This window comes from Cordyceps fumosorosea (genome assembly GCF_001636725.1).
Source record: "Cordyceps fumosorosea ARSEF 2679 chromosome Unknown scaffold_2, whole genome shotgun sequence".
In the NCBI taxonomy this organism is placed as follows: Eukaryota; Fungi; Ascomycota; class Sordariomycetes; order Hypocreales; family Cordycipitaceae; genus Cordyceps; species Cordyceps fumosorosea.
The window spans coordinates 572,254-595,064 of record NW_017387302.1 but is presented as its reverse complement, the minus strand read 5'-3'; the positions used below and the strand labels follow the sequence as shown (position 1 = coordinate 595,064).

Below are 22,811 nucleotides of genomic sequence, written 5' to 3'. Positions count from 1 at the left end.
CACCATGAAGGCCGCCGTCGCCCTCACGGTCGCCCTCCTCTCCGCCGCCGCGCAGGCCGCCTTCACCGAGACCGTTAACGGCGTCACCTACACCGTCAAACACTTCGACGCTGACGGCTCCGAGCTGCCCGTCGAGTTCGGTGCGGCCATTGACGCCGCCGCGCGCGCCGCCCGGCGTCGCAAAGCCTTCCAGGCCGGCCGCGGCTCCTCCTCCCTCAAGCAGCGCTCCCAGACCTTCGACAACTGGTGTGGCGCCGCCAACCTCCAACCCCCCGGCGGCGGCGACTGGAACAGCGTCTCCGGCAAATGGACCGTGCCCAACATCTCCCTGCGCCCCGGCCAGAGCGTCTCCGACCCGCCGTCGCTCATCCAGAGCATCGGCATCGGCGGCGACGGCTGCCTTCCCGACGGTTCCACCCAGGGCGGCGGCTCCAACGGCTGCCAGTCGGGCGGCATCATCGGGGGCGGTACCGGTTCCCAGGTTCGTACTACCGTGTATATTTATACATAGAAACATATATATATATATATATATATATGTTTCAAGACAATTGCGACTAATACGGGGGCGTGATTCCAGATCGGCCGCGACGGAAAACAGGAAAACTTCGCCTATGTCGAGTTTTGGCCCGAGGCAATGCGCGCCGTCAAGATGCACGTCAACGCCGGCGACGAAATGTTCGGCCGCGTCACCACTGACTCGGCCATCGCCGGCAACGTCACCATCATAAACATCACCACCGGCCAGTGCATGTACGCCGTATTCACCGACGCCCAGGCCGCCCTATCCGGCTCCTCCGTCCAGTGGACCGTCTCGGCCATCGGCTCCATATCCTCGAACAAGCGCGAGCCCTTCGCCGACTTCGCCGACAACAACTTCAGCGAATGCCAGGCCACCACCGACGGCGGCCAGTCCGCCGGCCCCGGCACCAATAACATTAACTTGATGCAGAACGGCCGCACCCTCTGCACCGGCAGGATCGAGGGCTCCAACGTCTACCTCCATAGCAGCAACTAGAGGTCCCAGCGGCAAGATGGACTTCTCAAGCAGGAGACGGGTAGCTGCTTGATCTGGCAATCTCTTGCCACATACACTTTTCATGTAGATAGCTATTCTCCAATTTAGCAGAAGAGCACATTGATATACACATGTATACACTACATACATACAAAAATATGACAAATTAGCGATTGGTTAATCGACTTTCGCCCTTGTATGTCCTTTGCTGCTTCAGTTGTCAGCAACCGGCCAAAACTTTTTCGACTTGACATCCACGGATAACGGCGCATCTTCCATACACATACATACCTGCTGATAGCTCGCCGCTGCACTGGCCTGGACCATTCATCGTCGCACCAATAACTAACTCCTGTTAATCACATACGCCGAACCGCCAGCATGTGATTGTAATTTATTGACTACATGCGCAGAGCACGCCAAAGATACTAGTCGGCCGCAGATGCCGACATGACAAATTCTAAAGGACTATAGGTCTACAACTCTTACTCATCCATAACTGACGCAAACTTGTCCGTCATCGACTGGTGAATGGCCTCGTACTAATGGATCGTTAGCGTCGTATAACCAAACTCCATATAAATGCAGCTGCTCACCTTCTTGCTAATAGCTTCTTGGCCGTCGCTAGGCAACTCGAACTTGATTTGACGGAGCTGTGTCTGGAGATCGCTCGTGGCCTCGCGCACCTTGGCCCAGCTCTGGCCCTGGGCAATAACCTTTTGGGCCTCGTCGTGGAAACCAACCATCAGCTTCATCATCCACTCCGTCTTCCAGATGGGGCAGAACTGGTCGTAATCCGAGTAACCATTTTGCTGCAAAAAGTCTTCCTTGACGAGACTGGCAATGTCCAGAGTAATCTTGTCAGGGTCGGACAAGGCGCTCTTTCCGACCAGCTGCACGACTTGCTCCAGCTCGTCCGAGTCGGTCAGGAGCTGCTTGATGCGGTCACGTAGTCTGGGGAACTCGGGGTAATCCTTCTCGTAATACTTGTCGAGGATACCGGTGTACTTGCTGTATGAAAGGCTGGTGTTGATGGAGGGGAAGTGCTTACGCTGGGCAAGCTTCTTGTCCAGACCCCAGAAGACCTGAACAATGCCCAGCGTAGAAGTGCAGACAGGGTCGGAGAAATCACCACCAGCGGGCGACACGGCGCCGACGATGCTGACACTGCCCTTTCGGTCGGGAGAACCGAGAGCCTGGACGCGGCCGGCACGCTCGTAGAAAGAGGCAAGCTTGGCACCGAGGTAAGCAGGGAAACCTTGGTCAGCAGGCATTTCTCCGAGACGACCAGACAATTCACGTAGAGCCTCAGCCCATCGCGATGAAGAGTCGGCCATCATGGCAACGTCGAGGCCTTGGTCACGGAAATATTCGGCGACAGTAATTCCAGTATAGATAGAAGCCTCACGAGCAGCGACGGGCATGTTGGATGTATTGGCAATGAGGGTCGTGCGCTTCATGATGGGCTCTTTGCGGCCGTCGACGTCGATTGTAAGCTCGGGGAAGTCCTTCAAAACTTCGGCCATTTCGTTGCCTCGTTCGCCACTGCATTCATTAGCAAATTGAATCGTAAAATGTGGTAGAGAACGCACCATCCAACGTAGACGATGACATCGGAGTTGGAAAACTTGGAGACAGATTGGGAAATGACAGTCTTGCCGCAACCGAAAGCGCCAGGAATAGCAATGGTACCGCCCTGAACACCAGGGAAAAGAGCATCTAGAACACGCTGGCCGACGATGAAAGGCTCCTCGGCAACAAGCTTCTCAGTAGAGGGCCTGGGGACACGGACAGGCCAGGTTTGCATCATGGGGTATTCGGTCTTCTTGCCGTCGAATTCGACCTCGAGGATGTTCTCGGCGACAGTGTATTCGCCCTTGGAGGCGATCTTGGTGATGGTACCGCGCGCGCGAGGAGGAAGAAGGACCTTGTGGACGGAAATGAAGGAGTTCTCAAAGACAGTACCCCAAACGTCACCGCCGGTGATATGGTCGCCAACCTTTTTGGTGGGCGTGAACTCCCACTTCTTCTTGCGATTGAGAGCAGGAACGGATATACCGCGAGGAATGTATATGCCCTGAGAGACCTCGGCGATGCCAGCCAGAGGGCGCTGGATACCATCGTAGATGCCGTTTAGCAGACCGGGACCGAGCTCGACGGAAAGAGGCTTGCCAGTGCGGAAGACGGGGTCGCCAACAGTGACACCAGCTACCTTTGTTAGATGACGGTGATTGTTACTCGGGACCAAGACTCATACCGGTTTCCTCGTATACCTGGATGGTTGCCTGGTCGCCGTTGATTCGAATGACTTCGCCCGCAAGGTTATCGTGGCCAACATTAACCTGCGGCCGTTAGTGGGGTAGCTCTCGAAAGGGTTGGAGCTATCTAGGCTTACCAATTCGTACATGGCAACACCGAGCATGTCTTCAGCGACAATGACGGGTCTGCGAGGGCACGTTAGCGGCCGGTCAACCGGCGCAGCGCATTGATCGAGGCAGGATGACGAACCCAGAGATGGAGTAAATCTTGCCTGGCAGAGGGTTAGCATTGACGACGTTCAGCGAGCGGTATTGCAGAGAGAGACGCACCTTGGCGGTCAGCATCCTTGCCGGCATTTTTCGCTTTCTAGAATTGGAGAATGGTTAGTTGGTTTCGGAGTCGCAGTGGGGCGGACAGCTTCGTGTTGTGACGCCATCTTGGACAAGTCGCTCGTCCGAGGCTGGGGGAGGAGGCCGTACCGGAGCCATCTTGGATGATGCCGGGACGGGAACGGCGTCGGGCTCTTTTGCGGAAGAGGTGGGAGAGACGGCGGACGAGGGCGGAGGAGCGACCCGAGATGATGGCGCGGGCGGCGTTGGAGGAGAAGGATGTGGTGATGATGGTGGAGAGTTTGGCAGAGGAAGGTTGAGAGCTGCGATGGAGGCCAGCCTGGGGTGTCGAGGTGGGGCCGATGATGTAGCGGTTGCAGCGGGTGAAGTTGCGGTAGGAGGCGTTAGTTTGGGGCTCTCAGCGCTCGTAGCGGGACTGATTTGGGCGGCCTCAGGGGAGTCGACGCTTGGAGTCAGTGGTGGGCCGCCTGGAAAGAGCCCTGGAGACGACGGGGCACCAGATGACAGTGATGCCGATGGCGATGGCGGCAAGGCCACTGATTGCGGCCGCGTAGGACTCGACAACGGCGACGGCAAGGATTCCTTGGACTTGCTCTCGGCCTCGCTTCGAGCTCGTACTAGATCCAAGAGCGACGAGCGAGCCCTGAGCCGTGGCCGGAGTCCAACTTGCATATAAGGTGAGCGGACGGAGCCAAGGTATCGTCCAAGCGTGATGGAGGTGGTTGGGAGCAGAGTATCGGGCGGCCGCGAAGAAGAACAGGGCACCTTGGAACTCGTCTGAATCAATTATCCAGCTTCTCTTGCTCTTGTATTCGTACCGCAACGTTTAAAGCAGCCTTAGATTATGACAATGTAATGGGAGAAGTGACGCCACTTGGTAGCTGCAGTGTCAGAGGGAGGACAGCTACCTGAGCTAGGGCCAATGTGCGAGGTGGGCCAAGACACTGCTACGGTATGCGGAATATGCATGGTTTAATCCGTACTGGCAGTTGATTTACTGTTGTTTTAACTTGGGATGGAGAGAATAATGGACTCGGGGTTGCGGCATTGATACATGCAATACGCAGAGCTGCTCGTTTGGCGGCCAAGTGTGGTGAAGAGACCACACCACGCCGTTTACTCATCATGAACGGCAAGGGCCTTTCAACTGAAGCCGCAGCAATGGCAAGCTCCGAAATAATACATGGAGAGAGGAGAAAAACTCCTCTCCGCTGCCTGATTAATTACGGAAAATATAGCTCGGATAGCTTCTGATAGTGTTACGTGGGACGTCAATGCAGTGTTCCACCTCTGGCTGCATCCATCACGAGATTTGCGCGCGAGAGCAACAGACTTGACTAGGCTGCTTCGAGTCAATAGCAGCGGCCCGAGACAGGAGGCACGAGACAAAATCGACAAGGAGCCGTGTTGGTACACGTCCTCATTCAGCAAGCATGAGATCCGACGAAGAAGCAGGGGCACGTTGACTATGGCAGCAATGTGCGGCACGCGTTTGAAATATCTTCACCGAAGCTCAAGCACGCGACGACACTTCGCCCAGGGTGCACTCTTTACCATGATTCCTCTCGCGATTCGCCCATCCGTACGAACGCGTCAACAGCATCTGCATTTTGCTTCCATTACTCCTTCTTCACGTCGTTCCGCCAGGGATCGGCCGCAATGAAAGAAATAGAAAAAAACTTCTCTGCAAGACAAAGAGTAGGGTTCCAAAAATTCCTTTCCCGGATAAATCCAGAAAAGAGTGGTCTGTTATAGTTTTCAACTAGCAAAATTCCTCTCTCAGCTTATCGCTTCACGGAGAAGGAAAACGCCCGTGCACTGGGATAGAGAAGAAAAGAAGAAAAGAAGACTGAAAGGGGAGTGGGCGAGAGGAGAATTTATAGGCAGCCACCAGGGACCTGGTGCCTGAGGCTTGAAGCATGGGCCATGCAGGTATCTCAAAGGTGAGTCATCCAAAAAGGTAAAGCGCCGCCAAGGAGCAGCCTCTCGTCGCTGCAGGTGCCTGGATGGCTTGCACATGAACTCTGCCGCCTGGTGGTTCATGCGACTTTTTTCGGCTGTTTTCTTCTGAAAGGGATGTGAGGCAAATATTTTCTTCTATATTCCAGCTCAGTAGCGGAGACATATCAATTGTTCAACGGCGTATTAAACCGCACATGAAGCCTGTGCAGTAGCTTATATAGATAGCTGGCTGGATGGTGGCTTGTACCAGTCGGCCTGCAGGTGCCGTGTGCACTGATTTTATCTTTATAAGAAGAAAGGAAGAAAAGGAAAATAATTCTGAACATTCCCTTCCATCAACCAAACCAATCAAAGACAATTGTTGCTGTCTTCAGCTGTCACCGCCGAGGCTGGGCCCAGCCAGATCTGGTTCCTGCTGCCGAGCCGCAAATCCACTCACATCGAACCTCCACTGTCTGGCTCACCACTTATTATTAACTCTCACTCACGCGTCCTTTCACCACCCCAATCCCATCACCGCTCACCTCAACCATGCGGTTCACGCGCGCCTACTCGAGCCTGAGCGGCGCCATTCCCCCGGCCAAGGCCAAGTACGTGCCGTCAACCGGAACGTACCCCAGGGGTTTCCAGGCCTCGGGCGTCTTTGTCGGCGTCAAGCCTGGCAACACGAGCAAGCCCGATCTCGCCCTCGTCACCTCTGACCGGCCCTGCGCCGCCGCCGCAGTCTTCACCAAGAACAAGTTCCAGGCCGCCCCCGTCAGCTTCAGCCGCGACCTGCTGCGCACCCGTGCCAATGCCGGCCTACGCAGCGTCATCGTCAACTCGGGCAACGCAAACGCCGTCACCGGCATCGGAGGGCTCGAGGACGCTGCGGCTATGGCCCAGACGACTGACCAACGCGTGGGTGCGGAGGACTCGACCATTGTGATGAGTACCGGTGTCATTGGACAGAGGTGAGCGTGTGCGAATTGATGATCGAAAAAAAAAACAGACGACTAACTCGTTCACAGACTGCCCATTCAGAAGATTGTCGACCACATCCCCGTCGCCTGCCACCAGGCCGGGGACTCCCATAAGCACTGGCTCAACTGCGCCAAGGCCATCTGCACGACCGATACCTTTCCCAAGCTCATGTCGCGTACATTTGCGCTGCCCTCGTCCCCCGGCGTCGAGTACCGCATTGCTGGCATGACCAAGGGTGCCGGCATGCTCGCGCCCAACATGGCCACGCTCCTCACCATCCTCGCCACCGATGTGCCTGTCGCGCCCGCCGCCATGACCCCCTTGCTTCGCCACGCCGTCGACCGCTCCTTCAATTCCATCACCGTCGACGGCGATACCTCCACCAACGACACCGTCGCCCTCCTCGCCAACGGCGCCGCCGGCGGGCCCGAGGTCACCTCCTCCGAGGGGTCGCCCGACTACGCCGCCCTGCGTGAGGTGGTGACCGACTTCGCCGCTGACCTCGCCAAGCTCATCGTCCGCGACGGCGAGGGTGCCACCAAGTTCGTGACGGTCCGCGTCGTCGACGCCGCCACCGAGGACGGCGCGCGGGCCGTCGCGCGGGCCATTGCCCTCTCGCCGCTGGTCAAGACGGCCCTCTACGGCAAGGACGCCAACTGGGGCCGCATCCTCTGCGCCGCCGGCTACGCGCTCGTCACGCCCCCGACACACGCGCCCCGCGACGCCGAGGACATCACCCCGGAGCGCACGAGCGTCTCCTTCGTGCCCACCGACGGCTCGCCCGAGCTCAGGCTGCTGGTGAACGGCGAGCCGGAGCAGGTGGACGAGGCGCGCGCCAGCGAGATCCTCGAGATGGAGGACCTGGAGATCCTGGTGCGTCTGGGCACGGGCGACAAGAGCACGACGCATTGGACGTGCGACTTCAGCCACGACTACGTCACGATCAATGGCGACTACCGCACGTAGCACCTCGGAAAATGCCGGCGTTTATACTTTTTGAATCTAGGGAACGTTTTGATCAAAGGAAATAGAAGAATTTTCTCGAATAATTACAAAAGAGCATCAGAATATTTTGCTCCCCCATCACCTCACTTCGGGTATGGAGTGGCTAGAGTCAGTGTGCACGTTGCCGCTCGTAACCTCCCGCCTCAGAAGCCACACCAAGCGAGTCCTCTAAACGCACACAGAACACACACATGAACAAGGGTAATTTCTAAATAACCTCACATTATCCTTGTAGTCTTACCCATCCTTGCAATCTTACTCATCCTTGCAATCTTACTCATCTTCAGAACCAGCCTCTCTCGGCGCTGAACGTGGTTGCATTTATCGAGGCGCCGAGCTTATTCGAGAGCCCCTTGAGCTTCCGCAGCGTCGCCTTGTCGGTCGCGAGGCCGCGAAGCACCGTCGCCGCGAAGGAAAGGCCATCGCGCTCCTCCGCGGCCCCGCCGCCGTCCCTCTTCAGCTGCTGCTTCGGGGGCACGTGGCCGACGTCGTAGCAGTTGTTGCTGGCGCGGCCCGCGCGCAGCCTACAGATCTCGTCATCGCGGCACTTGCCCCTGCACTCCTTGACGTTCCAGCCCTGCGTCTTGCGGGCGATGTACTCGTCAAACGCCGTCTCGTTGCGCTGCAGGACCTCGGTGACGTTGTGCCAAAACGCCGGGGAGAGCTCGTGGGGGAAGGGCCCGTCGGTCTTAAAGCCCGGGACGAGCGGGCCGTAGATCTCCTGGGCGGAGTAGTACTTCTTCCACTTGGGCCCCTCGGTGGCCCAGCCCGGGTCCTCCATGTCGGCGACGTACTGGACGACGTCGATGATGCCCCAGGTGTCCATGTCAACGTGGTAGACGCGGAAGGAGGGCATGCCGGAGAGGGGCGTCAGCGAGGGCGCCATGTAGGAGACGGCGCGGGCGTTGGTGTGGTTGCGGTTGTCGTAGTCGCGGTAGTGCAGCTCGAAGTGGTCCTGGAGGGTGTGGCCGAAGAACATGCCGCCGATGAGGTGGCTGTAGCGGTTGACGATCTTGTTGAAGGTCCAGGAGGAGTCGTGCAGCGTGTCGACGTGGCCGAACGACGAGTGGCCGGTGATCCAGACGCGCTCGCCGTCCGCCTCGGCCGTGTCGAGGTGGTACGCGAGCCAGTCCCACTGCTTGCTCGGGTCCTTCTCCATGGGCTCGCGGAGGCTGTCAAAGTTGTAGCGGTAGTAGTGGTTGGTGTTGAGCGCGATGACCTTGAGCCGGCTGGACTTGAGCTTGAATTGGCGGCCGTGGCCGGCCATGAACCGGGCCCAGTAGGCGCCGCGGGTCCGGGTGTCCATGATGGCCAGGTTGCCGGCCCATTTCGTCCACCAGGGCTCGAACAGCTCGTACACCCACTTGGACGACCTCGCCTTGGGCTTGATGCCCTTGGAGTAACGGGAGGACGGGTAGAGGTTGGCGGGGCTGGAGTCAAGGTTGCCGACGGTCCCGTACACGACGTCGAGGTTGTCGTCCATCCTGCCCATGGCGGCGCGAACTAGAGCTCTGTCAGTGTCTGGGCTTGTTGGCAATATCCCGAGACTTCGCACAGGCACAGCTTCCCGAAGCTTTGGTGTGTGCTGGTTCCACCTGAGGAGGGGGTAAGGGAGGGAGGGCTCACGGTGTACAGCGTTGGCCTTCTTGGTTGTGTTCCAGGCCGCGTGATGCATAATGTTTCCGGTAAAGAGTGTAAAGGCGACATCGGGAACGAGCCGGTGAATGGCGTCGTACATGCTCTTCTCGAGACTAACGGGGGTATCACAGTTGTGGTGACCAAAGATGCCGGCGGGATTCATGGTTACACCTGGAGCGTCATCCTCGTCGTATGACCTGGCACGGCGATTAGTTCAGAGAGATGTGATTGATAGATAGTACGTCCGTTCAAAGAAAATCTTACCGACAGCAGATTGGCCTGTTGCAATCCGTGCTGGCGCCTACCGTGTAATGGGGGTCGATGTTCATGTCCGAAAAGTGCACAACTTTGAGCAGCGTCTTCCCGCTCGTCTCTGGACGCGAGTACTCTCTTGGCTTTTGAACGGAGGGGACGAATTGCTTCGCCCTGGGGATAGGACAGAGACCGAAGACGGCATTGCAGAAAATTTTGGAGGTAGGTTCATATAGTCTCGCCTGCCGGACCACTCTAATTATGGCCTTGTATTGGGACTTCATGTAGCCGTCACAGACTTCGGGGTGTTCGTGTTCGCTCTGAGATGGCGTGTCAGTCGCGGGGGAAGAGTTAGAAGAGTTAGATCAACGGGTTGCCTCACCCTCCCGGCCTTGCAAATCGACTGCAAAGCTCCTAGGAATTCCTGTTCGCCAATTGCAGCTACGGACTTGAGTAGCAGAAGGATGCCCTGCGGCCAGTTGTTAGTCATGGCCCGCCGAATATGAGAGTGACCAAAGTTGCTTTACCTGACAGCCAGTGCAAGAACTTGCGCCTTGTATTTTGTGCCATAGATCGTCAGTGTCGTCGAGTACCTTGAGAGAGTGTAGAGAGCCGGCGGCAGCAAGCTGAGTATTTTCCGACGGGCCGGCGAGATGAGAATCATTCGACTCTTGGTTGAAATTTTCGTCTCCTTCATCCGACGACTGGCTAACATTTCCGTCATCTGACGGCTGGCTGACACTTCCCTCTCCGTCATCCGATGACTGGCTGACGTTTCGGGCTCCCTCGACGAATACCGCCGCCGCAACGAGCAGTCGGAGAAGACTGCCGACACGCATTTTGGCCGACAGATGAAATCCCTCGGATCGTATTTCTGAAGGGCAAGAGGGAAGGAAGAAACTGGAGGAGCCCTGAATGGCCTGGCGCGCAATTCGGAAAACAAGACTGTGTGAGACGGACCCCAACGTCTTATAAGACCAAGCCCTCATCAGCCGACTAACATGTCACTATGAGAGAAACCACTACTAGCTTAGCCCTTCACATAAAGGCACATCAATATTCTCTTGTAGCATGGAAAGTTCACCAACTCGCTTCATGCACTTAATCCTCCTCCGCGTGAAAGCCATGTGCCCACATCGCAACCGGCGGCGTATGGAGCTTGGGCTCTCGGCTCTAGGTCTTTGCGGAAAGGCGTCGATATCGCCTCCGCACTGTTTCTGTTTCTTTAAATAAGTTCAAGTTGTCCTCAAAAGGCTGCATGTGCCCCTCTTGCCATCGTTGCTGGCCCGTCTTGCTCGGTGGCCTGTGCCAAATGATCTGATCTTCTCTCAGGCCAAGGTGCTGCTCTGAATGCAAATAGAATAAATAATATGAAGAGCATGGGAGGGATTCCAGGGCACAAAAGAAGAAGAAAGAAAGATAGACTGCGGCGTTCTTCTTTGTTCGTCTGTGGCGAATACTCACCACAAGGTTCGCGCCGGCGCGGCGCGGCCGCGGAACTTTCGACTGTAATGACAAGGATCAGTCAGTATAGAGTTTCAAAGTACAAAACTGTACAGTGATGCAATTGAATTGAGTAGTCTACATAGTCGCTTTCATACTTGTTGGCCTGCATGTCGCCGTGTGTATCCAATAATGCAGTGCCCATATATGGTGTGAAGAAATACAGAGTAGTGTACATGCCTGCATCGCGATGCTAAACCGCCTGGGGCCAGCCCGAGGGCCGTCTTCAGCAAGCGTGTCCTGGCTTCATCAGGCACCTCCCTACGAGGGCGTGCCAGGTTCTCGCTCCCAGGCCACCCGGATGCCCGAGGCCTCCTCCTGCCGCGTCCGCTCCGCGCGGTACGACGCGCCTTGCTTGCTGAGCGTGGACAGGCGGCCCGCGAACATGCGGTGCCAGGACGCCGCGCGCATCTCGGCGTTGATGTCCAGGATCTTGCGTCGCCGTGCCTTGATCTGCCGGTACAGCCGCTGCGCCCGCTCGTCGCTGATCTCCTTGACCGCGTACTGCACCTCCCACTTGCCGCCCGACCCTAGATGCTCCGGCCGCGGCACGAACTTGCCGTCGACCTTGTTGCGGATAGTGATGTACATGCCGAGAAGCTCGCCCGGTGGAGGCTGGTCCTGGGACGCTTCTTGGTCGGTTTCTGTTTCTGTGGCGGCTGTCTCTGCGTCGGCGTCGGCGTCGGCGTCGACCTCGATATTTTCTTGAGCGGCTGGCTTCTCGGAAAGACCAGCAAACATGCGCTGAAACTCGTTCAAGTTGGTGGTATTCTCGTCGATGCCCTCGGTTACGCGCAAAATCAAGTCCTTCAGGGGCGTCTCGTCGCCATTCTGAGTATCGACAGGCTCTTCTTCCGAAGCACTTTGCAAGTCTCTGCTCTCCCGGGAGTGTGCTGTCAGGGCAGCTACCAGACCATCAATGTGTTTTGTGCTTTCGGCCTCCGTTTTGCCCTCCAAGAGACCACTATGGATCAAGGCGTCCTGGACCGCATCCCGCACGGATCGTATCCCGAGAGATTCGCTGTCCACTGCCTCGCCGACTCTGTCCATGACTTCTTGCCATACTATTTCATTCTGGATCTCCTGTTCCAGGTCATCCTCCTCGACAGATTCTGTTTCCTCTGTGCTTTCGTTCTGGTCAGCGGCGGCGGCTTCCGCGGCGGCAGCTTCAGCGGCCTTTTCCTGGCTGCTGAGGTCGTCAATCTCCTCCTTCAGTTTGTCCACAGATGCCTTTTTGGATTCTTGGATGGCTTGCATTTCCTCATCCGTAACAGGCTGCACAAAAAAGTAAGTAACGGGATCATTTGTTGGTCGAGTCTCTACGTGAAGCCTCAACGACCTGCCGGGAAACTTTTGCGTAGCCCTGTCCATCAAGTCGTTTAAGATCGATAGACTGGCTTTAAACTCCTGGTCACCCAACGTTGTATCGGTCTGCCCATGAATAGCATGGTCCATATCCGATAGAGGAATGTATTGGAAGCCAAATATTCTCTGCGTGTTGTGGTACGCCACGAATATACCATCCATGCGTCCCATGCGCACTTGGAGCGAATACTTTAAGAACGCAGATCGAATAAGATCGTAGTATTCTCTTTCAAAAGACTCCCACTGACCAAATTGTTTGCGAATTTCGTAGCCGACGCCCTTTTCATGCCCTTGAACATCCATTCGGATAGTCACCACGGCTCTTGTTTTCAGGTCGAAAACACCAGTGCCAGGCAGTCTCGGATCGTGAGCATCTAGTTGTGATCGCATCATGAAGTCTCCGAATGTGGTATAATGGTACGCCTCCTCGGCCTTCTTTTCCTCCTCTGTCAACTCGTGAGACTTTGTTTTTTTGTATTTTTCAAACTCCTCTTTTGGCAGAGTAAGCAGCTTCTCCATCGATTTGCCGAGCATGCTCAATATGTTTTCGTTGTCGTATTCTTTGTCGGAATCAATGGAATAGACTCCATCCTTGTATTTGATAAACGTAGCAACCGGACCTCGAGTTAAAATAGTGAAATTATTCGACTCCGGGGTCCATCCTCGTGACAAATCGTCCAAGTTTGGAGGTCTCCAGCCCGATATGAGGAAATGAAGGTGCGAGAGGATAGCCGTCATACTTGACGTCGAACCGCTATACTTTTTGCCATATTGTTTGGCAAGATCCCACAGCTTGGTGTCCTTGGATGACGTGACATATTCCTTGAGAGCGTCATAATCGAACTCCTCCACAGGCATGATCGAGGCGAGATATGGATCGAAGTTGTACACATTTGTCCGGGTATCCTGCATTCGATATACACCACCGCTGAAAAGTACGCGGTCGAGGCCGTAGCTCAGCTTCGGGATTTCGGGTGTCTCTTGATCAATAGGTTCCAGTTTTAGCGTCTTGGGCGTTATGATTTCGAAATCGACCGCTTCTTTCGATTGGTTTTTTTTCTTCTTGGTCGATTTGGCAGGCTTGGCGGGTTTGACGGGTTTAGCGAGTTTGGCGGGTTTGGGCTGGGACTTCTGCGACTGCGTCTTTGGGGTATCCGCCGGTGATGCCTTAGATTGCTTCGTCGATGGGGCAAGGGATTGCCGCAGCTTTTCTTGGAGCGTAGTCCAAGACGAAAGACTCTTCTCATCGCCGGTGCTTACTGGGGCTTCAGCGTCCTGCTCAGCAGCTTTCTTTCCTGCCTTCGAAGCATTGCATGGTCGCGACGTGGTGAACAGCGCGACGCGTCCTGAAGAAATCAATACCCTGGGACATACTGGCACGTTTACGAGGCGCACTCGGGCGACGGCCTGGCACCTCGCACGATGCATTGCAACGCTAATTCAGTGGTGCGTAGGGTTGAGCTTGTGGAAGGCTACAAACGCGGTGCTCCAAACAGGCGCAAATTTCCAAAGCTTCACAAAGCTTATCGATATCGACTTCCCTTGTAGCTTTTGGATGATTTTGGTCGGCTGGTATTGGGCGACATTGGAGTGGGGCTGTTTGGAAGCTCGTGATTGGCCCTGCCGCTTAGCTCCGCCGCATCCACGTAGTCCATCTATCCCATCTAACCTGCAACTGCATCGACCAGCTGCTCTCGACAATAACTCTCCCATAACCTGAGTCCGCCCCTACTCTCTACAACCATGGGCGCTAGTGACTCTAAAATTGTTTTTAAACGAGGGATATTCAGGCTGTCTGAGGAGCGGCATATCCCTGCCAACGATGAGTACTGGACATCGGTATGTTGACTCTTCAGCTCGGTGGCTGCGCATTCCACTAACCAGCGTACTAGTTTTGGGAGCTTCCGGAGTCTTCAGAGGATGTATTTAGCCTCTTCTCGCCAGCCGATATTCGAAGAAGCCGTGATCAAGCCCTCGAAAACATCGAAACTCTTATCCTCGTCCTAACTTCTCGGCTCTTCGTTCTACGACATCATCCTTCGTTCCCAGATGCCGAGCTAGCCCCCGAGCGGGAAGCTCTCAACTGCGTTCGGGTTCTAACCCGTATACTTCCCTACCTCTATGAAAAGGAATCGCTGCAACAATGGGAAGAGCAGTTCTTCTGGGGAATCAGAAAGAAGAGAACGCGCCAGGGCGCCATCGCAAGCGAAGTACTCTTTGATGAATCGAGGGGCGATAAGCAAGACCCGGAGGGCGAGGAGGAACTTTTCGAGGATGCGAAGCCACTAGCCGAGGAGCTTCTCGACACCCTGATCGATATGCTCTTCTTTTCCGAATTCACCATTCCCAAGCAGCAACCCGGTCGGCCGAAGGTGACATATGCGATTTGGCAGAGCGGCGTGGGCTGCAATACTGCGGTACAAACCACAAAAGAGTTTGAGAGCAATAGATGCGAACTATTACGCTTGATACTGGCGCTTGCAGGCCGCAGCCTGTATATGAGTAGCCCAACGTTGACGCAAAGTGGAGTTCGAACTCTGACACATCTATGCGCAAACCCGGACAAGCAGGTTGTCCTCTCGGTGCTCTGCTCTTTACTCAATACAGTATGTGAATTACGTGTGCCATTGGAGACACTTAACTGACGTTTGAAAGACCCTTAAATATCATCCGGCAAGTTGGCGTGTACCGTACAACTCATTAGTTATTCGTGACACCAAGCAACTACTCGTGACGCAGTCTCTGCATCTGCTTCTTGCAGTGCTCGTCTATACTGTACCCGAACATGCTGAAGCGTCGTCAAGAAAGAACTATTACCGCCACTTTCTGGGTAGACTGCATCGACCGCAAGATTTCCAATTTATAGTGGATGGTGTTTCGCGAATCCTCACACAACCTCTCCAGGATAAAACTTCATATCTCCCCGGACCTCACACATCAATAAATCTGTCAGCCGAGATGCTGATGTTATTCTGGGAAATGATTCAATGCAACAAACGATTCCGCGCGTTTGTTATCGACACGGACAGAGCGCACGACTTCATCGTCCTCACCCTCTTCTATGCCATCGAGTACAAGAACGATCCGGCGAAACAAGGCATTGTTCGCATGTGTGCATTCTTGCTTCAGACTATGAGCGTGGAAAAGAACTTTGGCCTTCGCTTGAACAAAAAGTTTGTTGGTCAAGAAAGCCTCCCACCTAGCATCAGGATCAACACATTCGACGGTTCCTATGCCGACTTTCTCATACACTCAATCTATACCCTCATTACCACCAGCCAAGGTGGTCTCACCGCGATATATCCGGCGCTACTAGCAATCATCAATAATATTGCGCCGTATATCGAGAACCTGGGTACGACAGGTAGCTCACAACTGATGCATCTTTTTGTTCTCATGTCCTCGCCCTCGTTCTTGCTGGCCAACGAAACGAACCACACTCTTCTGCGATCTCTACTTGAATCCATTAACACAATTCTCGAGCACAAGTACAAGCAAAATGCTCAGCTGGTGGTGGCTATTCTGAAAAACAAGAAGCCAATTGAGAGTCTGAGGACATTCACGCTGGAGAGCGGTCTCCAAGAAATAGAGCGACGAAACCGACGACGCAAGGACGCAAGCGGAAACGCTGATGCCACCGACCTCACGCCTCGTCGAGCATCGGTGGAGAGCTTGGAGCCTGTGCAGAGCCCTGTCGCGGGCCAAACGCACGGTGTAGAGGACAATGCATTTGCCATTGGCGATGACGACGATAGCGACGATGAACCCCAAGCGACACCCGCTGCATCCACAACAAGCGAGAATCAATCTCAAAGGTCATCGACTCCAAACGCTGACGACTCTGTACCGGTGCAGCTGCGTGGCATGTCGGAGAAGGCCAGGGGCAAGATGCCGGCTGGTGTCAGGTCCTTCTCTCGACAAAACAGTACGACAAGCCTGGGCACATACTCTGCGGCCGGCCAGAGTACTAGTGGCAACTTTGAGCCGTCGGCGTACTGGATCGAAAGCTGGCTTCCCGAACTGCCTCTGCACACGTTCCTCGCCGTTATCCAGCAAGTATCAAGTCTTGTGCCACGAAAGGCAGGCCAGGACATGTTCTCGGCGGAGAACATGCAGCGGATGCGAGAGATCGATCTCGTCGGAGTGGAAGCATCGCCGGTCAAAGTTCAATCCTTTGAATGGTCACCGCTGTCACTTGGCTGGTACGAGGCGATGCTCTGGGGTGTTGTCTACGCAAGCGAGATGCAGATTGCAAAGGGTACGTCTGGTATTTGGACGGGGACGGGTGTCAAGTTGTTCCGGATTCAAGAAACTGCGCCAACTGGACCAACGTTGTCGTCGCCCCGCGGTGCAGTTGATGCCGTTGGGAGCAATATTGTGTCTCGCATCGGGCAGATTAATTTGCGAGGCGGTGCGGGCGGTGTGGGTGGTGCAGCGAGTGGACATGCCCCTCAGCCGGGGAATAACTGAGCGATTGAGATTTCGCGTGCATTGCGTTGGTTTACTTGTATGATGGGCGTTGTATGAAACTGATTTCTTGTCACAAATTGAGGATAGCATAGAGCATATCAACACTTTTTCTTTTAGTCCTGGCGCCATCAAATGAAGTAATCCCGAAACCCTAAAAATGAAGGAAGTAAGGCGATTTATGTCCGAATATCCTTGAAATTCTAATTGTTCTTTCGCGAGCATTTCTGTTGGTTGAGCTTCAATGCGGGGTGCTTATTGCTGGGCTGGACAGTGGCGGCAGTGGAACTTGCCGCGCTACTAACAGCTAAGGAATCCTCAGAACGCCATTCCAACCCCCCAGCCTCCACGCTTGCTGGGCCACGTTTGAGCTATCGACAAAGCCGCCTTTAGCTTTTCTGTTTCGACCTTGACTCACCAAACAATAGACGCAACGACGACGACCCCAACGAACCGTATTCATCCATACTCGAGCGGATTCGGGAGGACCATGCGAGCGCCGTTGTGAAGGCCTCCGTGACCTGCGACACGACCCCCCCTGACAACACCCATCCCACGCTCATCATGTCGAATCGTTACGCAGCGCCGCCGAGCCGCGGCGCCAACGGGTACGGCAACTTTGGCAGGTCCGAAGAGGAATACGATTCGTACGGCGGTGATCCGAGAAACAATGGCCGAGGCGAACGGTACGGCTCGCCGTCACACGGCCCGCCGCCTCCACGAGGTGACCGGGCACCCAGCATCGGCACCGGTGGTGGCGGCGGCGGCCCCCCGCCAGTGGTGCGCAACATGCCCTCGCGATCACGGATGACGCAGTCGACGTCGGACCGGCAGATCACGCAGGTGCTGGAGCACATCCGGGCCGAGTGGCCGTCGCTGTGCAGCGACGACTGCATCCCCGTCCAGTTGGCGCTGCAGCTGCTCGACACGAGCTCCGTGGGCCGCGCGCACGACTACCGCAAGTTCCAGGACACGCACGCGTACCTGCAGGACTCGCTCAAGAACACGGTGCACGAGCACCACCAGGGCTTCAACTCGTCCATCGGCACCTTCCACAAGATCCAGAGCAGCATCCAGGGCTCGCAGCGCCGCGTCCGCACGCTCAAGGAGTCGCTCGCCAGCGCCACCTCCAGCCTCTGCTCCACCGACCCCGAGCTCCGCAAGCTGTCCGAGTCGTCCGAGGCCTACGACGACCTACTGCAGACGCTCAACGAACTCGACGAGCTGCGCGCCGTGCCCGACCAGCTCGAGGCGCGCATCTCGGAGAAGCGCTTCCTGACGGCCGTTGACGTGCTGCAGGGCGCGCTGCGGAAGCTGCGCCGCCCGGAGCTGGACGACATTGGCGCGCTCAACGACCTGCGCAGCTACCTGGTCAACCAGGAGACGGCGCTCATGGACATTTTGGTGGAGGAGCTGCACGAGCACCTCTACCTCAAGTCGCCGTATTGCCAGGAGCGCTGGCAGAGCCTGTACAGGACGCAGGGTGCCTTCTCGGACGAATTCACGGATACCAGCTCCATTGTTCCATTCCACGCCATCTTGGAGAGTATGGACATGGAGAAAGCAGTCACAGAAGACCCGATGAAGAACCCAGAGGCCGATACATTCTACTACATTGCCTTGCTGGTTGAGGCTCTGAACAAACTTGGTCGACTGCAAAGCGCCGTTGAAACTTTGAAGCAGCGAATGCCAGTCGAGCTCTTCGCCATTGCTACCGAGACGAACAATGAAGTTGACCAGCGCCACCCGAGCTCTCTACGTGGAGGAACTACAAAATCCGAGAGCATCAACATTTACAACTCGAGAGAGACCCAAATGCGTGCCGAAGTCATCAACGACTTGCTATGGAGCCTGTATGGCAAATTTGAGGCCATCGGTGAGGGCCATCGCGTATTCCACGAATCCATCAAGGCCTTGATTCGAAGAGAGGGTGCAGGTAACAACAGCGCACTGCTGGGTAGCTTCAAGGAGCTCTGGAACCTGTACCAAAACGAGATCCGATCGCTGTTGCGCAATTACGTCACGACCGACGCAGACGTGTTCCAGTTTGACTCGCCGAACCCTGGAGGCTCGTTACAGAGCAAAAAAGACGCCGCGCGCGAGCATCTATTCAAATTCGCCGAGATTGATCCCAAGTCCATCGACATTAGCACAGAGTACGAGGCGCTGGAGGGCATCGTGCAAGCCGCCGTGCCCGGCCTGACCGGCAATGACCGCAAGCAAGGCGCAGATAAACGGCGGGATCGGTTGACCATGGATGACGCGGGCTCACGCCGACACACATTCGGCTACTCAAGCGAAAGCAAGCTTCAGGGCTCTCACAAACCACTGGTTGAGCCCAGCGTGTTCAACATGAGCCTGCTTCTACCCCCGACGCTCCTTTTCTTGCAGCGTCTCCGTACGATTGTACCGCCGGGCTCCGACCTTGCGACGAGTACACTGACGACATTCCTGGATAACTTCTTGGTAAATGTCTTTCAACCGCAGCTGGACGAGACGCTCGCCAAGCTGTGCGACAGCATCCTTGCAGAGATGGATTCGTTTGCGCAGGATGCAAGCTGGGCTCAATACTCGAAGCTGCCTATACTGAAGGGTACCACAGCATTCTTCCAAGTCGTGACCGCGTTTTGCAAGATGCTGAGCACGATCCCACCCGACCAGGCTCTCAGCTCGCTGCTGGTGACACAGATGATGCGATACTATGACCGGTGCTTCGACTGGTACAAGCTGCTCGTGACCAAGACGCAGGAGCAAACAAGTGACGCCAAGAATCTACGTGCTTCAGCACGGTTCGCGGTGCAGCCCGGCGAGATTCACGAGGTGATGAAGCAGATGTGGCTGGAGGAGGAGGGGGACAAGGAGCGGAGCGAAAAGGAGATCCACCTGCTGATCGAGCATACCAATGAGTCGCGGTTGGAGCCAAACGACATCATCCAGGATAGGGAGACGATTACGTCGCTATGTCTGCTGTATACGAGCATGAAGTGGCTAGCGACGAGGATATTGGGACTACGACACATTACGACGCACGAGACGGACTCGTCACGGCAAAACGTGGCGCGACAGGCCAATAGACGCTGGACCTTGATGAACGAATCCAACAAGGCGACGGCGACTGAGACTGCGCCGGTTGTGCTACCACTGACTGCGGACACTGTACAGTACGTCACTTGCCACCAATGAAACACACATGGAGGAATAATCAGAGGCTAACGATGCGCGCAGGACATTTGACAATATCGTGTCGTCGTACGAGGAGCTCGCGGGGACGGCGCTGCTGACACTGCACATGGAGGTGCGGTGCCGAATCGTGCACTCGCTGCGCAGCACGCTGTCGACCGAGGTTGCGCCGTACCTGCTGGAGCAGGACGTGCGGGAGCCGGACCCGCAGATCCTGAGCCTGAACCTGGAGCTGGTGCTGTTCGACGAGACGGTCTCGCGGTACCTGCGCGCGCGGGAGGCGGCCTTTGTGCGGACCGGGCTGGGCCTGCTGATCGGCGCGTACCTGGTGGGCAACGCGGCGATGGCCTCGCCGATCAACGCGCGGGGCGGGGCGCGGATGCGGCTCAACATCCTGGTGCTGCAGCAGAACCTGAAGAACATTGACCGCGACGCCGAGGACATGGAGGACCTGGCGCGGGCGGCCAACTACTACGCGCTGCTGGACAGGGGGCCGGACGCGGTGCTGGCCAAGGCGGCGGAGGACCGCGACAAGAAGATGGGCGAGGAGGCCGGGGCGACGCGCGCGAGCAACACGTTCACGTACGAGGAGCTGAGGACGCTGCTGGAGCTGTGCATGAGCGAGCAGGTGGCGAGTCCGGATCGAGGCCTGGCGGCGGCGGCGAAGAGGCAGCTGGCGGACAAGTTGCAAGAGTTTAGCGAGAAGGCATGATGTGGGATGAACAATGACAATGTGGGTTTTGGTATGGTGGTGGTCTTGGTTGTGGTTTCTATAAGTGTATACTCGGAGGCTAAAATAGACGATGAGATGAGGCATGGTTCCATGTCGACTTCTACCTTGTATTCTGTTCACTAATCTGCATCGTCGTGGAGATGAGCATATATAGGCTTATATGGCAACTCCTGCTTTCCGCATTCTGTTCCGCATAGTACAGAGAACATCTTAAGTTGCCATGTTCGAGTCAGGCGTCGAGATTAGGGATAGCCTTATTATTATACTCGCATTGTGGTTCATCTACGAAGAGCCGAGGCGTGTGCGGCGGTGTCTTGTCTTCAGACTCTGCCTCCCCCTGTCCCGTCTCATCTAAGATGAAACGCGACGTGCGGGCGCATGAAGCATCAAGGAGAACTCCACCGAAGAGCTAGCGACATTGGTGGTGTTCACTGTTTGCCGAGATCCCCCTTTTCGTCCCTCGTCTTGAAATTAATCCATTAAAAACTGACATGCTCCTGTCTCAAGAGTCAGGACGGGGAGGCCTGTTCGCAATTTATGGCGGTTAAGAGAATCAGATAGTACAAGAGGCGAAGAGACGAATACAGCTGAAAGGACTCGACTAGACCGAAAGCAGCATCGCTGAATTTTGTCGCAATTTTTTTTTAAGCTTTGGGGGTTTCGCAGATCGTGTTTGGTCCGGTTGGTTGAGGCTCAGTGGGCTCTGTGGGCATTGTAGGCATTCCGGCGCGCGTCGATGCGGGTTGCGTACCGATGTTTATGCGCAGCAAAGATTGGTGATCCCTTTTTAATGCGTTGAATGAGATGGGAGATGGTGTCGCGTGAGAGAGCAGAAGACCATCATTTACTACTTGTCGTTCGGATGGCAGCCAAATGTGTAATCCCCTCACCAGAGGAAGATGCTGTTTCGGAATTTTGGTGTTTGGAGGATGACTAAAGAATTTGGTCTCCTTGGAGTTACGTGTATTCATGACGCCACAGTAACGTTTTGGGTCTGGCTCGCTGCGCCTCGTGGTCTTGAAGGAACCGGCCGACTTGTGGCTGCGGCGGGCACTGCAGGACTGATGAAATAATTGGAGAGAATTGGCGTCGAGGCTTGCAGGCGGCCCCTGGGGGGAGGGGGGCGGATGAGTGTGGCTTGGGAGCTGTTCCAAGGAACCTAGCTGGACGGCGACAAGACAAACAAGGCAGACGAGCATGTCGAATTGAATGAGCTCAATCATGGAGAACAGACGGAAACAGGTTTGCAGGCAAGGAGAGTGGCACTGGCAGTGCTGTATAACGGCACGATATAATTCATACCTGATATTCAAGGTTGAAAGTGGTAGGGCGGACGCAGAGTCAGGCAAGGCGGAATGTAGGTATTGCATCATGGACTTCTGCCGCTGCCTGTGTTGCAGTAATAGATTGTTTACGACGATATCTCTTGGCAGGGCTGTCCAGAAAACTGGATTCGCCTTTGGTTTTATGTACCCTTGTGTTTTTGGGTTGAATACGATAGAATATACGATATATTCCCCATGCCCCTGGCTTCTTGTCTTGGCTCACGGCATATGATAACCACAACAGAACAGAAGAAACACACAACCCATGCTAGTTGGAAATTGTAGGAAAAATCTCAGAAACAGGAAGAAAAAAAGGTTAATAAAAAACCACTCGTGCTGCTTGTAATATCCGCAGTGGAGGTTCTTCCAAACGACATCCACCGAAGCCCAGAGACTCGCCCAGTAAACGGCCACTGAGAAAAGCCGCTAAGAGGGTCCCTCAACGAAGTTCAGCGGGTGTAAAGGCCTAAGGCTACTCCGTACAGTGGGTGTGTCCACTGAGGCGACTGTGGTGCGAGTGGAAGTTTGGGAAAAGGTACCTCGGTCATAGCCGTCATTAGCGGAGAAGTCAAAGTACCCGAACCTGGAGAAGAGGGAAAATTGGATTCAAGGGACGGGAGGAATCAGGAGGGAAAAGATTCAATGGACCTTGCCAAAAAAAGAAAAAAGCTACATCCACCGTCACCAAACCTTACCCGGTCGCACAAGTACCCCCCTTATCGACCATGATCCCCCCGTCCTCCACCCTGGCTGCTTCCCCCTGGAGCCACCCAAACTGCTGTCGCCTTCTG

General features: G+C 55.5%; 6 protein-coding genes across 6 annotated transcripts; 3 read left to right on the top strand and 3 right to left on the bottom strand.

Moving 5' to 3' along the window:
* Window positions 1-4: 4 nt before the first annotated feature.
* ISF_01332 (Concanavalin A-like lectin/glucanase) lies at window positions 5-1,018 on the top strand (the record flags this gene model as incomplete). The annotated part of the gene is made up of 2 exons (XM_018844939.1): window positions 5-481; window positions 581-1,018. The coding sequence occupies 2 exons, from the start codon at window positions 5-7 to the stop codon at window positions 1,016-1,018; spliced, it is 915 nt and encodes a 304-aa protein (XP_018707705.1).
* Window positions 1,019-1,503: 485 nt separating this feature from the next.
* On the bottom strand, window positions 1,504-3,765 carry ISF_01331 (vacuolar ATP synthase catalytic subunit A; the record flags this gene model as incomplete). The annotated part of the gene is made up of 8 exons (XM_018844938.1): window positions 1,504-1,560; window positions 1,615-2,563; window positions 2,611-3,226; window positions 3,276-3,360; window positions 3,414-3,462; window positions 3,527-3,548; window positions 3,607-3,643; window positions 3,757-3,765. 8 exons carry the CDS (start codon window positions 3,763-3,765, stop codon window positions 1,504-1,506), a joined length of 1,824 nt encoding a protein of 607 aa, XP_018707704.1.
* A 2,355-nt stretch (window positions 3,766-6,120) lies between these two features.
* ISF_01330 (arginine biosynthesis bifunctional protein ArgJ) lies at window positions 6,121-7,518 on the top strand (the record flags this gene model as incomplete). The annotated part of the gene is made up of 2 exons (XM_018844937.1): window positions 6,121-6,542; window positions 6,600-7,518. The coding sequence occupies 2 exons, from the start codon at window positions 6,121-6,123 to the stop codon at window positions 7,516-7,518; spliced, it is 1,341 nt and encodes a 446-aa protein (XP_018707703.1).
* Window positions 7,519-7,840: 322 nt separating this feature from the next.
* Window positions 7,841-10,286, bottom strand: ISF_01329 (hypothetical protein; the record flags this gene model as incomplete). Its single annotated transcript, XM_018844936.1, has 5 exons — window positions 7,841-9,060; window positions 9,184-9,392; window positions 9,460-9,767; window positions 9,830-9,916; window positions 10,041-10,286. The coding sequence occupies 5 exons, from the start codon at window positions 10,284-10,286 to the stop codon at window positions 7,841-7,843; spliced, it is 2,070 nt and encodes a 689-aa protein (XP_018707702.1).
* Window positions 10,287-11,211: 925 nt separating this feature from the next.
* ISF_01328 (Mitochondrial protein Pet127) lies at window positions 11,212-13,743 on the bottom strand (the record flags this gene model as incomplete). Its single annotated transcript, XM_018844935.1, has 1 exon — window positions 11,212-13,743. The coding sequence occupies one exon, from the start codon at window positions 13,741-13,743 to the stop codon at window positions 11,212-11,214; it is 2,532 nt and encodes an 843-aa protein (XP_018707701.1).
* Window positions 13,744-14,058: 315 nt separating this feature from the next.
* Window positions 14,059-20,674, top strand: ISF_01327 (Exocyst complex component Sec8; the record flags this gene model as incomplete). Its single annotated transcript, XM_018844934.1, has 6 exons — window positions 14,059-14,154; window positions 14,208-14,921; window positions 14,971-16,737; window positions 16,903-16,922; window positions 17,211-19,943; window positions 20,008-20,674. 6 exons carry the CDS (start codon window positions 14,059-14,061, stop codon window positions 20,672-20,674), a joined length of 5,997 nt encoding a protein of 1,998 aa, XP_018707700.1.
* Between the last annotated feature and the right edge of the window lie 2,137 nt (window positions 20,675-22,811).